At 43.5% G+C, this 15,813-nt stretch overlaps 1 protein-coding gene across 1 annotated transcript in view; it reads right to left on the bottom strand.

The window, feature by feature from the left end:
• The window catches only part of LOC133968826 (protein unc-13 homolog A-like), a 30,477-nt gene that overhangs the window by 10,831 nt on the left and 3,833 nt on the right, over positions 1-15,813 (bottom strand). The window contains exons 2-19 of the mRNA XM_062405040.1: positions 14,827-14,856; positions 14,490-14,589; positions 12,474-12,591; positions 12,211-12,334; positions 11,555-11,625; positions 11,289-11,343; positions 10,845-10,874; positions 9,253-9,466; positions 5,194-6,288; positions 4,977-5,079; positions 3,435-3,478; positions 2,775-2,853; positions 2,351-2,356; positions 2,180-2,254; positions 1,857-2,076; positions 846-1,073; positions 426-567; positions 44-213 (exon numbers count right to left, since the gene is read on the bottom strand). Of these exons, the coding sequence (XP_062261024.1) occupies positions 44-213; positions 426-567; positions 846-1,073; positions 1,857-2,076; positions 2,180-2,254; positions 2,351-2,356; positions 2,775-2,853; positions 3,435-3,478; positions 4,977-5,079; positions 5,194-6,288; positions 9,253-9,466; positions 10,845-10,874; positions 11,289-11,343; positions 11,555-11,625; positions 12,211-12,334; positions 12,474-12,591; positions 14,490-14,589; positions 14,827-14,856 (2,904 nt within the window). The remainder of the gene's footprint in view (positions 1-43; positions 214-425; positions 568-845; positions 1,074-1,856; positions 2,077-2,179; positions 2,255-2,350; positions 2,357-2,774; positions 2,854-3,434; positions 3,479-4,976; positions 5,080-5,193; positions 6,289-9,252; positions 9,467-10,844; positions 10,875-11,288; positions 11,344-11,554; positions 11,626-12,210; positions 12,335-12,473; positions 12,592-14,489; positions 14,590-14,826; positions 14,857-15,813) is intronic.

The raw sequence follows: 15,813 nt of genomic DNA, 5'->3' as shown, positions 1-15,813 counted from the left end.
TCTAACTCTCCATCGCCTTTTTCTCTTATCTCACAAAACTCACCCAGATTGTACCAGACATCCATCTCCCCGCTCAGAGTGCGGACTTCAATGATGGTTTGACCCAGGAAGTCATCGCTCTCACGTTTGAACCTTTGTTTCACACGAGACTTGATGTCATCGTCCTCGTCCCACACGCGGACCTTGATGCGGTCGGATGAGTTATGGCACTCGCTTGATGAGGCAGAGACAGAAAATGTTGTCAAAGAGAAGAAGTCAACGTCTGTGCAGAGGAACAATCACGATGGTGGACTGAATGAAAAAAAGGCTAATTTATAAGTACAGTACGGTATCTTGTGATCCAAATACATAGGTATGCATAACTCTGGGTAAGATAATAAAATGGACATTAAATAAAACATTATCTTGGGAAACACCCCACTTACAAGTGGAAATTTTCTTCCCAGACAGGGTTGAGGTTGCCATAGATAGTCTTGGTTCTCTTCTTGGTCTTCCCAACTTGAACAGTGACATACGGGTCACTGGAGCCTGTTTTGTCTTTAGCCTGCAAGCCCTGAGCACACACCACTGAGGAAGAGACAGGAGACATTCAAACAAAAACCCTGGCAGCTGTCTGACAATGTACACGTCAGTCATAATAATCAGAGAAAATTGCTCGCATCAATAGTTTAACAAAGAAAACAAGACGCCTGTTGTAAAACATTGTGGTGTCTTCATCCGCAACAGAAATTATTGAGAGCAAATCAGTTTAATTTATACAGCTCAAAATAACTAATGGTCTGTACAAGCTGTCCCGTATGTCCCTCTCTCCTTATATCCATAATTCAGATAAGGAATAAACTAACCAGTGATGCTGATCTTTGCCGACCATTTTGAGGTCCCGTCAAGCACGCTCTGCTTGATCTGCTTCATGTGCGTGGCATGTGTCGTTTTGTCGAGGGCAAACACTTCCTGTATCTGCTCAAAGATCTCCGGTTTGTTCCTCTCTCTGATCTTCATGCGGTCCTTCAGGACCATGATGATGTTCTGGGTGCGGTCCTCAGCCCCGTGTTTGGAGCTCTTCTCTGCAGCTCCTGATGAGACCGATGGATAAAGTGAGGGGTGTAGGAAGAATATGAGGACAGTGTACAATATATTCAAGGTAACATGGCTCATAGGCACAGGGGCTTATCTCCCGGTTCCTTGCAGTTCATCTGCAGTTCATTCTTGTTGTCCTGGGTCTGTACCTTTGGGGTTTTATGCACTTATTGTAAGTCGCTTTGGATAAAATGTAATGTAATGTAATGTAATCTATTTAAAGCCGCGCTAAGTTGGCGTCACATCAATTTTGAAATACTTTTACATTTCATGTGCTGTGGATCAAACCCCAAACCTCCCAATGTTATGGCAGAAACTATATTTCTCTTAACCCCTGACCTGGTCAGGAAAATATTAGATATTCACAGTGTATAGGACCAACAGAAGATTTGGCTCCAAGATTTTAAAAGACTCTTTGAAGAGAGGAGAGCAATGAATTATGCATTGTATAGATTAACTCCATAATCAACATGGAATTAGATAAGTCTCTTCTTGTGTCTAGATGCAAAGGCTAGGGCTGGAAGAGAGAGAGGTGAGAGGCAGAGGTATGACAGCACATTACTCAGGAGATAAATTGGAAAGGAAGAAGGAGGAGTATCTGAGAGTGGATAGAGGAGAAGAATAATGGGATGTCAATCGGGCAGAAGGATACAGAAGAGGCGCTAAATAGGTTTGGGTCTGTGTGGAGGACTGGGGGTGTGTATACCTCATTCAGAAGAGGTGCACGTGCTTTACAGTGTTTAACTTGTGCATGTGTGCAAAAATGTGCGTATCCTTACTCTGCAGACAGTCGGCATTGAGTAAGTCCTGGCACTTATCGTGGCATTTGACGCCGCACTCGGAGCAGCGCATGCCTTGGCGGGCGATACCCCACAGCAGCCCCTCACATTCATAGCAGTAGGTGGGGGTGGTGGCTGTCCACACCTCAAAGTTATGAGGAGTAGTGGAGGAGATGGGGTAGATCAGAGCCTGTAGAGTCTTTTTATAGACATGGCTCTTCTGCAAAGGTCACAGAGAAAAGATATGGAGGTTTGGTGCTGATTAGATGTTAGAAAACCCTGGACATAGTTTTAAAAAGTGAAGCAGAGAAGAGGAAACCCACCAACTCTTCATTTCCAAGAGTGGTGGAAGCCATGGCTGATGTGATGCCAGCTTTACGAGAGTTCTGCACCAGAGACTGTGAAAAAGAGGGTGAAAAGAAAGAGTGTTTATCTTGGAATGCTAACTACTATGTGGAAGTCAGATTTATATTTGATTTATGTGTGGGACTCACCATGGCCTGAAGAAACAGGAGGAGAGAGAGAAAAAAGAAACAGATATGAACATAAGTTAGGAATATCAAGTGAGTCTTTTTGTACATTGTGTGCATGTGTATGTGCACATCACTGTGCCATGACAAGTATGCCTTGACCTCTAGTATGAATTGATTAATTACTGTTATTACATTAACACTACACATACTGTATGTGAGCTCTAAATTCATATGCGAATCAAATACAGACCAAATCAACATGGTTAGCCTGCGAGAAAAAAGGTAAGAGAAAGATCAGGTTCAGAGGTTTTTTAAGAAAATTTAACAACAAAGTACAAGAGGCAGAAAAATTGTAAAACTTTCAGAGAAACAAATAATGTCTGCAACAAAATTTATTTCAGGGAACCCCACAAGACAGGTGCATGTTGTGGTGTGTATTTCTCACCAGATCTCTGACAAGAGGAATGGCTTTCCTTTTGCGAAGGTCAGGCATGCTGTCAATGCTGTAGAGTGCACCTCCCACTCTGAAAAAGAAAGGTAAGGCATTATATAATCATCAGTATTTACAGTTGGTCAATTATTCATGAAAATCCTTTATTATTAATCACAATTTCTTGCTATGAAATTCGAATTTGTTACCATAAATCTGATGCATTTCCCTCAGTCATTGTTTCTAATGCTACTCCAGTCAAGGACTTCTCAAGGACTTCACTGGAAAGTTTAATTACACTGACCGTCATCTCAAATAGTGGGAATGACATGCCAGGCACCTGTGTTTAATTGCTGGGTTTCTATTTGGCAAACTTAGCCCTTGTTCAGTATGCAGCCCCAGTTCTACTCCGAGGTCTGCCTCATCTACAAATGACCTGCCAGCTAAGTCAGGACAGCCTTCCGCAGTTCAATACTCGCTGGCCGAGTGCCAGTGAATGAGAAAGGAGGATTCCCAGACTAAAGAAAGGGCATTTTCAATCTTAAGGAACAAGGGCAGGATTCCATGATGAGCTGAGGACGATTTTTATGGAGTTTAACCTCTATAGTTATTGTAATACCTTGACACTGTGTGATGTATTGTGTCTTACTGGAAGAATTGGCAGTGGACACTCACCCTCCTTTACCGAACCACAGTGAGTTGGAAGTCTCTCCTCGAGCCTGAGAGAAGAAGCAGAAGTGATCTCAGTAAAATAAAGTTACTAACTCAAGTTTTTAGTTTTTCTAGTTTTCATTTTCTAGTCTACGTATCCAGCATGAATACAGCTGAATAGCTAGACTGAAAGTTATCTGCTGATAAAACTTCTTTACCAAACTCCTCACATCTAAAATCCTGCCCCATGTATGTCCTGTCCTATCAAACTGGATGACAGCTCGTTGAAGATACAAGAGAAAGGATAAAATTGTTGTAAATATGAACGTGCAGAGTGACTGTGCCTGTTTGAAGACAGTAGGGAGTAAAACAAGGCATCTGCTACTGTCACCGTCTCCTTCCCTCTTACTCCCACCTGTCTCCCACCCTTGCTCCCTTCTGCCAGGCCAGGTTTTCCCCTTTATCTACCCCGGACCGGCCGTTCTTCAGCCGTCCACCAGATGTCACCAGACTTTGTTTTATGGTATTTGTCAAACTGCTCACCTGTCTCTCAGTTGTGTCTCACAGTTGTGCTTCCCTGTGTACCCGTGACCTCTCTCAACTACTGCGTGATATTTCATCACCCCAGTCTGTAACCTTCACCATGTCACCAGTTCCTTTTCAGTTAATCTGCTTTTGTTCCCTTCATGTCTTCTACCAGGGTTTTGCTACTTCATGTCTCATGGCTCATATCTGTCTGCCCCTTTTATTTAACATCAAAATTTGCATCACTGCATCAGCCTCTCTGTGATGGGGTCTTCACTGCCTGTGCTGTTATCAGTGTACCGTGATGATACCATGCATTTCCTTCCTTCTCTCAAGCAACCAGGTCATGTTGTACCTACCTCTCAACATGCTCCAATGATGGCCGAGCAAAGTGCATGCGAGTGTCGCTATGGCAATGACATGAAACTAGAAAGAAAACAAAGTGGGTTGCCACAAACAAACAAAAAGGACAAACAAAGGGAAGCCAAGTGCACACAAATGAAACGTGACATACAGCAACATAAACATTGAAGCAAGTGATTAATCATCTGCACAACTGAATTCAAAGGTAATGAATAGCAACATAATTTATGAACAAAATATGCAAGTGAAAACTGATCAAGCAAAACTTAACGTGTACAACTCAATCAAACAGTACTTTTGTCAAGCAATGGCGTGGTGCTGCAAAACTAAAATATAATGTCTGCTGTCTGTCAAGTGTTTTTATTCAAGAAAACCAAAAGGGATCAATTATAGAAGATGAAACACATTAAGACTGCTGCCTAGTGTCTAGCAAAAAAAACTAAAACTTATCAAAATAGAACTCAAGTACTTCCTGTATGTACTCTGTCTTGCAAATTAATAATGCACCACAGATACATATTTCAAAGACTTGTTAGAGACTAGAGGCTCTTGAACTCAGAAATATATTTTTGATGACTGGGTAGAGCCTTATCAGGGGCCTACAACTCAAGAAGTGGACTAGACTGTTGCGGACTGAAGTTTGGAGTGAGTGAACCTTTGATAAACCTTTGACCTTACCTCCCGCAGCTGCTCTAAGACCCTGTTGTAAAGCCTGAGCCAGTTCTGTTTGGCTCTGACTGCTGGATCGACTGGCTCTTTGGGCTCTTCTATAACTTGAGGGCTAAAAGAAAACAACACTTGTTTTAGATTTTTATCAAAAATGTCTGACACCCTTCTGGGATTCATTATAACTGCATTGTTTGTCTTCTCATTCCCTTTAATCCCCATCTCCTACCTCTCAGGTGGTATCTCTTCTAACTCATCTGGAGTCGGGGGTCTGCTATCTTCAAATTGCTCCTCCTCCTCCTCCATGGGGAACATCTCCTCCGACTGGGCTGGAGGCGTCCTTTCCTCACTCTCCAACATCATTTCCTCCTCTAGCCATGGTTCTTCCTCCAGCTGGGGAGCCTGGTCCTTGTGGGCAGCCAACTGTGTGGTGGCAGGATCCCTAAATTGGGATTGGGGCTCTGCAGATGCTGGGATCTGTTTGGATAAGGGACCTGTGGCTGTGGAGGGGTGCTGAGAGGCTGAGTTAGTCACAGTGGACGGGTGGGATGGAGGGACAGAGCTGGCTGCAACAGACTGGTGCTGTTGGGATACGGCAGAGGCTTGAGGTTGAGACTGGGCGGGCTGGGCAGTGGGAACCGAGGAGAGGAAAGAAGAGGCCAAGCCTGAGACTGCAGCTGTAAGAGGTTTGGCCATTGAAAAGAAGGAAGTAGCTGATGGGGCTGGCTGTGGCTGTGGCTGTGCTATGGGCTGTTTAGGTGGTTGGGCTGTTGGTTGACCAGATTGGGGCTGTGCTGTTGCGGCCACACCAGGGGGATGAGCCTGGTTGGTTGTTTGGTTAGAGGGCTGAGTAGCAGGCTGCTGTTGGTGGAGGGTCGACTGTTTTTCTAGAGGAGGTCTGGAGTTAGGAACATCAAGAGTTGGAGGGACAGTTGACGTTGGCGTGGGAGTGAAAGGAGGCTCCATGTCCTCACTGAGAGTCCCTTCCAAGTTGTACAGATCCTCATCATCATACAACATCTCCTCATCCTCATAGAGGCCATCCTCTTCTCCCTCATACAGTCCGGCATCTTCCTCCTCGTACAGAGCGACCTCCTCTCCTCCGTCTTTGCTGTAACCACCCTCATCGCTGTACGCCCCCTGAGTCTCGTCAGGGTCCCAGTCAGGAGAGCCTTTGCTGCAGCTGACTGAGGAATGGCAAGAGTGGTACGAGTCGTTCTCGTCGTACGGGTCCCTCTCTCCGTACCCAACGCCGTAATCCTCCTCGCTCAACTGACTGCTGCACCGACTCAACTCTGCAGACGATGCATAGCTCCCGGTGGGGCTGCAGAAGAGAAAAGAAGAGAAGAGAAGAGAAGAGAAGAGAAGAGAAGAGAAGAGAAGAGAAGAGAAGAGAAGAGAAGAGAAGAGAAGAGAAGGGAAGGGAAGAGAAGAGAAGACATGTTATTATTGCCATGTTATATGAGTGGTTTACCATAGCTTTATGAACCATAATCTTGCAAATGCTTACACAGCACTCATTACAACATAGCATGTACACTGTGTACTCTACTAGACACTTTTCTACATGTCTTGAGGTAACCAGGAATAATGCTGATGGCTAATCAATGCAAAGCACAGGGGATACAAGAGTAGCAGACTAGCATCATTAAATAGAGCAGAACTGGAAGGTGACAGATCTCCAGAAAGCTAACAAAAGAAAAAGGAACACACTCAGATAGGCATCGCAGAGGAAAAAAGTATTTATACTCTTTGATGAATGAGACTTTAAAAAAAAAGAAAATTGGCACAGAGAGAAGGGAGGATGGATGGTGGAGAGGGTCGAGAGAGTAGAGCGTGGACAGGAAGGGAGGGAGGGAGGGAGGGGGTGAAGAAGGATGGACTGGGGGGAAGTTGCCCTGTCCGATAAACATACACAAGCAGCTATAATCTTAAGTATTGACCATTAGGTTGCTGGTTGAATAATGGATGAAGAAGGAATTTAATTCTATGTGTGTGAGAAATGTGTTAGTGAAGGCCCAGAAATTTTACAATCGTACACAAACCTGAAGAAGGAGAGGTTTGGTAGGGACGACCAAGTTCTGTTTGTTTTTTTTGGTCCAAAACCGACGGGAGCCTATTTAAATTATTTGGTGAAAAATCCAGTAGAGCCAACGTGACCCAACCCGACCTGAACCTGAATGTAATTTCAAAAGTTTTGTCCGAACCAAGTCCCCAAACCTTAGTATGGTGGAACAAGACGATGTAGACGATGCAGTCAACATGGGACTCCACTTCATCCTCCAGCACCTCGACTCCCCCAGCACCTACGCCAGGATCTTGTTTGTGGACTTCAGCTCCGCATTCAACACCATCTCTCCAGCTCTTCTCCGGGACAAGCTGACCCAGCTGAGCGTGCCTGACCCCACCTGCAGGTGGATCACCAACTTCCTGACCGACAGGAAGCAGCGCGTGAGGCTGGGGAAGCTTGTCTCTGACACCCGGACCATCAGCACTGGAGCCCCTCAAGGTTGTGTGCTCTCTCCTCTCCTCTTCTCCCTCTACACCAACAACTGCACCTCCAGCCATCCCTCTGTCAAACTCCTGAAGTTTGCCGACGACACCACCCTTATTGGATTAATTTCCAATGGGGACGAGGCCGCCTACAGAGAGGAAGTTAACAGCCTGGCTTCCTGGTGCAGCCAGAACCACCTGGAGCTGAACGCTTCAAAAACTGTAGAGATGGTGGCAGACTTCAGGAGGAGCCCAGCCCAAACCGCCCCCCTCACCATGTGCGACTCCCCAGTTAAAACAGTGGAGTCATTCAGATTCCTGGGGACGATCATAGCACAGGACCTGAGGTGGACGGAGAACATCACCTCCATCACCAAGAAGGCCCAGCAGAGGATGTTCTTCCTGCGGCAACTGAGGAAATTCAGCATGCCGCGGAAAGTGATGGTTGAGTTCTACACAGCCATCATTGAGTCCATCCTCACCTCATCCATCACCGTTTGGTTCGCTGCCTCCACTGCCAAGGACAAGGGCAGACTGCAGCGGATCATTCGGTCAGCTGAGAAGGTCATCGGCTGTGACCTGCCGGCTCTCCTAGACCTGTTCCACTCCAGGACCAGAAAGAGAGCAGGCAAGATCATCGCTGATCCTTCCCATCCCGGTCACCACCTGTTCCAGAGACTTCCATCTGGGAAAAGGTTCCGGGCCGTCAGGACTAAAACCTCGCGTCACCTGAACAGCTTTTTCCCCATGGCAGTGGGGCTCACAAACAAGCCCCCCCCATCACACTGACTCTGCTGACCCCCCCCCCCCCCCCCACCCTCGCACATAATTTATAACACTACATTATTGGCACTACCACCAATCTTTGCACCTTAAAACCGCACACAACACATTTACTGTATATATTATTTTTTCGATATTGTTGTTTTTTATATTGATGTTTATATTGCTCTATATTGTTGTTTTTATATTGTTGTTTGTAAAGTGCACCAACCACACCAAGGCAATTTCCTGTATGTGAAAATATACAAGGCAATAAAAAGAATTCTGATTCTGATTCTGAAGTGAGGGGCTCGCATATGCACACTTGGCAGAATTTCACTTAGTGTATTCATAATGAGCCTTTTTCATAGAAGATAATTTTTTTTATTTAACAGTAGGAAAAGTAAAGGTGGAAATAATAAAGCTGCTTCAGTTTATGGGTACCTTTCAGGTTCTGTTCAGGGACACAGACATTATCCATGTGCTTGTCCTTATAGGGCAGGTCAAAATGTCATCTGTGAAAAGGTCCTTCAGCTAAGTCAAACCTGATCCACTAGCACTAAAATACAAAGTCTTGTTTTAACTTGGTTTCTAACCTGAAATAATGCTTTTCTCAATTTATCACCAAAAAAATTGTCCTTAAAGTCCACTGGCTATCATTAGCCACCATGAGCTACTACTAATTGCTGTGGTTCATTTTAACATGTGTTAAGTTCTTAATTAGTAAAAGCAGGATTGTCTTATTTCTTCTTTCATGAATTACATAGTTTTGCAATAAAATTATTATCAAGCAGAAATATATAAGCTCAAAAACCAAACCAAGCTCCAATGTGAGACGCTGTTGTGTAACTGCTTCAAATAATCGTGAACTGAATCAGAATTTAACCATTAACTGAACAAAACGAACTATCTGATACCACCTCGGGTTCTGGGAATTTTAAATAAGAATTCTTCACAATTTTCTGACTTTCTTTGACCAAATGATGAATTGATCAATTATTGACAGATTAATTGACAATGAGCCGTCACACACCTGACAGTCTTCTGATTGTTGTAGTCGGGGTCCTGGCTGTTGCCTGAGTGCGGGTAGGAGGGGCTTCTGGAGCTGCGGTGCTGGTGGCTGATGGGATATTGGTGGACAGAGGCGTTGGGCTGAGATGTGCTGTAGTAGGGAGGGGGGATGCTGTTACTGGTTTCACTTCGATAGTCACTGTCCCTGTCGTCCACAGCACTGTCTGGGTCCTCATCTACACAAAGGCACGTAGAGTCATAGTATTAGAAAAGATTAATCACTTTTTTACTGTATGTTGTTTCCATAGAGTTAAGCAACGCGAGACGAAGGAAGTTCAAGAATAACAAAATAACAGCAAGAGAAAGAGGAACAAATAGGAGAGCGGTGATCCCAGTTGACATTGTCATGTGGCGCAGAGATAAGAGACTGTAATCAGCACTGAACCAATCTTCTAGTACTATGGTAATTAAAGATAACATAGATGAGGTGGCAGTGTGCCACTGCTGAAACCCATATAGGTCATTCAGAGTGCAGCCACAGATGGAGCACATGATGGAAATCATCAGGGACTTCCTTCTCTTTCCATCACCATAACCGACCATAAATCCGTTCTGCGTATTAAGGAGATGCTTCAGTTTTCTGTGGTTCCCATAGATCAAAGCTTAACACCCCATAAGGAAGTGCTTAGAGACTTTAACACTGCTGAATCAGTCGAAAAAAAAGAAACCACCATCTATCAATCATTCATCATTATCCATCACTGTTTCTCCACTTTGAGGAGGGAGGGGCACGGGCGCTGGGTGCCATGCTTCCACCTACATCTCCATCTGTCTGGGCGTGTAAACACTAATTACCGGCAGCGAACTTTGTTTCTCTCTTCACCCGTGTCCCTGCATGCCTCGCTCACTCCCTGTGTCCCTCTCTGTCTCACTCACTGCACTGGCTCGCCATCTATCACTACACCCCTGCTCTTTCTTTCCTTTTTTCTTTTGAGTGAAGAGAGATGAGATAAATCGCTGCAGTGGTGTGGGTGAGGCGCTTATATAAGACGATCTGTTCATCACAGCATGAGAGAGAGATAGACAGGGAGGGAGACAGGCAGATTGAGAGAGATAGAGAAGGAGACAGACAGGCAGAGAGAGAGAGAGAGAGAGAGAGTGAGAGAGAGAGAGAGAGAGAGAGAGAGAGAGAGAGAGAGAGAGATACATGGAAGGATTTCTTTTCCACTGATGCATATGTTTGTATTTTTTATGTACTATAGGTTTCTGTGAGCAGTATGTTCAGTGCAGTTATTAAGTATTTGGACAGTGACACATTTTCCCCTGTACTGCAGCATTCTTGATTAAAAATGAAGGATCCATTGGTGTGAAAGGATCAGTTCGCTCATCGGAATACTCAACAAAACTCACTGTCTTTCAACGCAACTATCTTCTACCAAAGCCACTGAAAGCTGTCGTCATTGCAGTTTGTTAATTAGCACATAAAGATCGTTACATTTTTTTACCTGCATTTTTCTGCAGGGACAGCAGAAATAACATTGAATGATGAACCTTGGCAAATAAAACATATTTGCATGGCTAGATTACACTAGGGGGAAGTTAGTTGGTTCTTACTTTGTTGTTCTCCCCATAGGTTCCAGTTACCTGCAATGAAAGGGGGGAGGTGTGTCAGTCTGGATTTGAACTGATGTCTAAATATAAACATTCATTTTTCTTTATTAATACTTCAATGGATCCGGCGAATGGTGAGAAAGCACAGGAGAGCTTTCCACCTGGCCCACACCGCTGGCTCAGCAAGCACAGCAGACAGGGCCAGTGACACAGAAGCATCCTGGAGCAGCTCGTCTCAAGACATCTGATACTGCTATTGATCCGTTACAGTGCAACGATCCAGGCCCCTTTTTTCCCCTCGAACACAAAAAAACCCATGTGTGGTTACACACATAATGCACACGCTGAGCTTAAGTAATATAATTATAACTCAACATTTACACACATAATTCTCATGATCAGCACAAACAAATGATTGGTTTGGGCAAAAATGTATCGGTCACTTACAGCACTGGGTGCTTGGTGCACGGAGAGGGCGTTCCTGTTCCTCTTGGTATGAATACTAGAGGAATTACAAATACACATTAATGAAAAATGCTCAGCTGGTGACAGGGAAAGAGAGCAAGGTCTTTTACTATATACAAGGTTTGGGTGAAGAGAAAGGCAAATGTAGAGTTAGATTCCTTTTCTTAATCCACATATGAATCATCTAGGTATGTTCCTAAAATGTGAGGCTATGCTGCGGTATTAAATCAAACAGGGTGACAGCTTACATCTTGGTCCCGCATGGCGTTGATCTGCTCCAGTTTTTTCGCCCAGTACCTTGCCTCATCCTCTGGGATATCTGAAAACCACAAGCCACACAAACAAAATTAGGTACAAAAGAAAAAAATCTCTAAAAATAGCTACTCCAGAAACAGCGTTTTGTCCTATTTAATAAATTAAATCCATGTGATGACAAATTCAAGTAAAACAACCTATTTTTAAGAACATTATGACATTGAAAATTTGACTTTTAACCTGTAGCCCAAAAGCCAAACCCTCTTTAAATAGAAAAAGTTCCCAAATGGGGGAGTCAGGTGTCGGATATTGACTAGAGGAAGAGGAAACAGTATGAAAATGACACCTAATCAATGCTAAGAGCTTGATCACTGAGAAAGACAGGACACAATCACTCCTCTCCTCTGACACTGATGCAAACACAAACAGCCTTGAGCACATTCCGCTGTAAAGTAGTTTAGCTTAATTAATCATCAGAAATTATTGGCGTTCATTTATCACTGTATGCTGTGAAAATACGCAGACATATATAATTCATTCGTGAGACTCCCCCTTTCCTCGGGGGTTGACGATTTCCTATACCTTGATATTCACATTTCTTCCCCCTACTCAGGATTCCTGAATTTTATTTACGTATTGATTTTCTCACCGAGAGGCAGCTCGAAGCGTGTGTCGAGTAGCACCAGATGGAGAGTGGGATCTTTGGTGCCACAGATCTCATTATCAGACATGATGACCTGAGAGTCCAGTGTGAGCCACTCCCCTGGACCTTCCTGTGCACAGACAAACATGCAGATGACACACAAATAGCAAGTGCGACCAGAAACTCTGCCGTAATCCCCTGAAGTGTGACTGAGAACAAAGTGTTCTGCTACAGCCTTTCTCAAGTGGTGGTGGTGGTTAGTAGCAAACCTCATTTGACTGCCGGATGCTGCGGAGGGGAATCCACACAGTGCCGACCATGGTGTCCCAGATTAACCCTTTGTTCCACACCTCGACTGTCAGACCCAGGTCGAGGCGGCTAATTTCACTATGAAGGGACAGAAAGAGAGAAAATTTAACTTACATTTAGGAAAATAACTAACTTATCTGCAAGCACATTTTGAGTTCTTTGTATTCACTTGACTATTTCCATACTTTATACTTTATAGAACCACAGTTCAGACTCAAATCGTTTACCTGAGAGTTACAGTCAATTTACAAATAAATAATTTACATCGGAGAAAATAAAATACAGTTTATCATCAATGAGTGGCACCTTAAGTTATTGGCACTTGACCCTTTTACAAAACGGTAGTATCTATTTGTCAATAGCAATTCCATTAAAAGATTTAAAATATCCAATAATGTAACATATGCCTAAGGTCTTCTATAACAGCTTCTTCTTTTAAAGTCCGATTAAAACAATCTTTTAATTAGCATGTGGCAAACGTGAAACCTCTCTACTTTTTTTAATGTTGAATAAATGTCACTTTCGTTTTTTTAATGACTATATTATACTTTTAATCTTCCCCATTTATGCTGTCAATCAATATTTATCTACTTTATCGAAATTATTCACCTACTCATTAATTATTATTAATACATATATCTACACGTATTGAAATACAGATTTATCGTTAGATTTTTAATCCCGAAACACATTGAGAGTATGCTTGCCATATTAAATGTGCCATATAAAATAACTTGACTAATCCACAAAAAGTCCTTCACAGGGCCCATTTTTTCCAAACAAATTGTCTTTTGATGATATTCTGCTGATAGTACCTATTTTTGTAAATACATTGTCCTTTTAGATTGTGATCAAGTTCTTAAGCACTCTTGCACTGGTACTTCTTTTTCTAAGTAAAGCATCTAAATACTTACTTCACCACTGTTCCACTCTGTTTAAAGAGAACAGCTTAACACATACAGGCCCTCATCCACACATAAGATGCACAATAATTACTTGTGGGCACAGGCCTCTGTGGTTGCAATCCTCAGAGAATCTCACATAGAACATTACAAAGACAACAGGAAGGGAGAGGAGGAGAGAGAGAGAGGGAGCGAGAGAGAAATGAGGGGAGGGATGAGTGTAAGGATGACTGTGGAGGAGGTGATAGTATTGCATGCCTGGAGCTACAATGTGGGAACTTTAATTAAGAAATAGGGGAACTGGATTTCCCGTCTCAGTGGTGACTCCTTTTAAGAATGCCTGTTTGATTCATGGCATTCAAAGGCATTTTGAAGGAGGGGATGAGGCTTCCTCTGCAGCCCAAACATCACATAACACAGCTTCACTGATGCAACCCCAGCACAACTTTCAACGCCTCTGAACATCATACAAATGCACAGGACTGCATTGTCAATACCCCACTGTATTGTGCTGTTGAGTAATTATTTAAAGACTGCACTGAAACACAAGCTGAGACTAAGTCATTTGAAAGTGGGAAAAGCTACTTATGATGCCTGGAGAGCCGAAATATGAGGAGAGGGGAAGGAGAATATGGGGTAGAAAGTGAGGTTGAAATGGGGAGAGGAGGAGGATGAGGAAGAGGAGGGGCTGAGCAAATAAAGATCAAGAAGCTGTGTTTAGAGGAAGTGGCAGAGGATGGGGGGAAAAGAGGGGCTGGAAGGTATCCAAGGTGGAGAGGGAGGATGAGAGGAGCAGAAGTGCTGAGGGAGAGCAGATGAAAAAGAGGACGAGGTGCAGATGCAGAGAGGAAGAGCTACGAGAAACAACACAGGGATAAAGGGCACTTGGGACGGAGGAGTAAAAAAGAGGGGAGGGAGGAAGGAAGGTTGATTGAAAGCAAGCGAGAGGAAAAAACACAAAGCACTCAAGCAGCTGAAATGGAGGAAGAGATGAGAGGATGAAAAGGGAATGCAAGAGGAAGGGAGAGGGAGGTAGATAAAGACAAGAGATAGATTTGATGATGAAGGACTCACAACATGAAGTCTTGCTCCCAACTGGGCAAGTCGCCCCTGACGGCGATGGTTGTGCTCTTCACATTTTGTACCTTCAGAGTCACGTACGTGTTGAACTTCTCTGTTAAGGAAAGAGAGATGAAGAAATGATGAAACACCTGTGAGTTAAAAAACAACAACCTCAGAGTCAGCTCCTGCAGAAATAGAGTCTTCCATCCATTATCCACTCGCCCATTCCTTTATTTCCATTTATAGCTGAACCATGTAACATGTACTCTATTTCCTTAGAGATTTATGTCACATAACAGCGAGTGCTCTCCCCCTGAGAGATCTACCTCTTTCCATTTCCAGGTCTTACCTTGGGGTCCATCCAGTTTGGCTTTCTTCACTGTGGACACACAGAGAGAGACAAAGTCACACACAGGAGCGCCATCTGTGTTTTATTTTATCTCTGAAGGCTCCTCTATTTTTGCTCTTACACAGAGAACAGGCAACAAGACAAATTAAATCACACTGTGAATTTGTAATATGCTACATAAAATCTATGGTATATGTAGAAAGGGAATTTCAGCACCTTTGAGACATATTTTCCTTTCTCTGCATGGACAGTACAAATTCACATTCTGCATGAGTGTTTACTCAGGAAACTAAAAGTGCAACTATGCAGATTTGAACTAAGTGCTCAGGTCCAGAGCAAAACCAAGAAACACACGAGCAGCCTTCCTGCTGTGCTGCATCAGTAGGAGACACAGAAACAGAAACACACGCTACAGTTCAATTACATGCAATTAAAAGGCTACAACATATTTCAGATTTAACAGATTGTATTTTATCATTTTTATCAGCAGGAATACTAATTGTAGAGGAGGATGTGGGTATTTAATTATTTAGCATTTGCTAAATAGTTCCACATATATATACCTTGCAGATGTCTTTTCTGTATAAGCAATCAAAGGGAAAGGTGTTATGTGATTTTTCAGTGTACAGTTAAAGCCCAGATTCCCATGGGCAGCACCTATTTACCAGCTTTGACGTAGCTCACACATACATCTTTAAAGCTCAACAATCCGTTGCTGTCCACCACACACACACACACACACACACACTACAGCAGATCTCCTCACCACGCTGCAGATGTACACACACCATGCACACACGCCTGTATCAGTGAGTGCAAAACGTAAGCTTAACGTGTTATGTAGCCCAAACTTTACCTTCAACCCCCCCTCTGAGAAATTGGATTTTGATTGGCCATTCATGACTTATCCCAAAATACTTTCTTCATTGTAATCAGTTGCCATAGTAACCGACACTAAAATGAAAAGTTGATGGAAAATAACTCTGA

This window comes from Platichthys flesus, chromosome 14 (assembly GCF_949316205.1).
Source record: "Platichthys flesus chromosome 14, fPlaFle2.1, whole genome shotgun sequence".
In the NCBI taxonomy this organism is placed as follows: Eukaryota; Metazoa; Chordata; class Actinopteri; order Pleuronectiformes; family Pleuronectidae; genus Platichthys; species Platichthys flesus.
The sequence above is the reverse complement of the archived record's forward strand: the minus strand, read 5'-3'. Positions and strand labels throughout refer to the sequence as shown.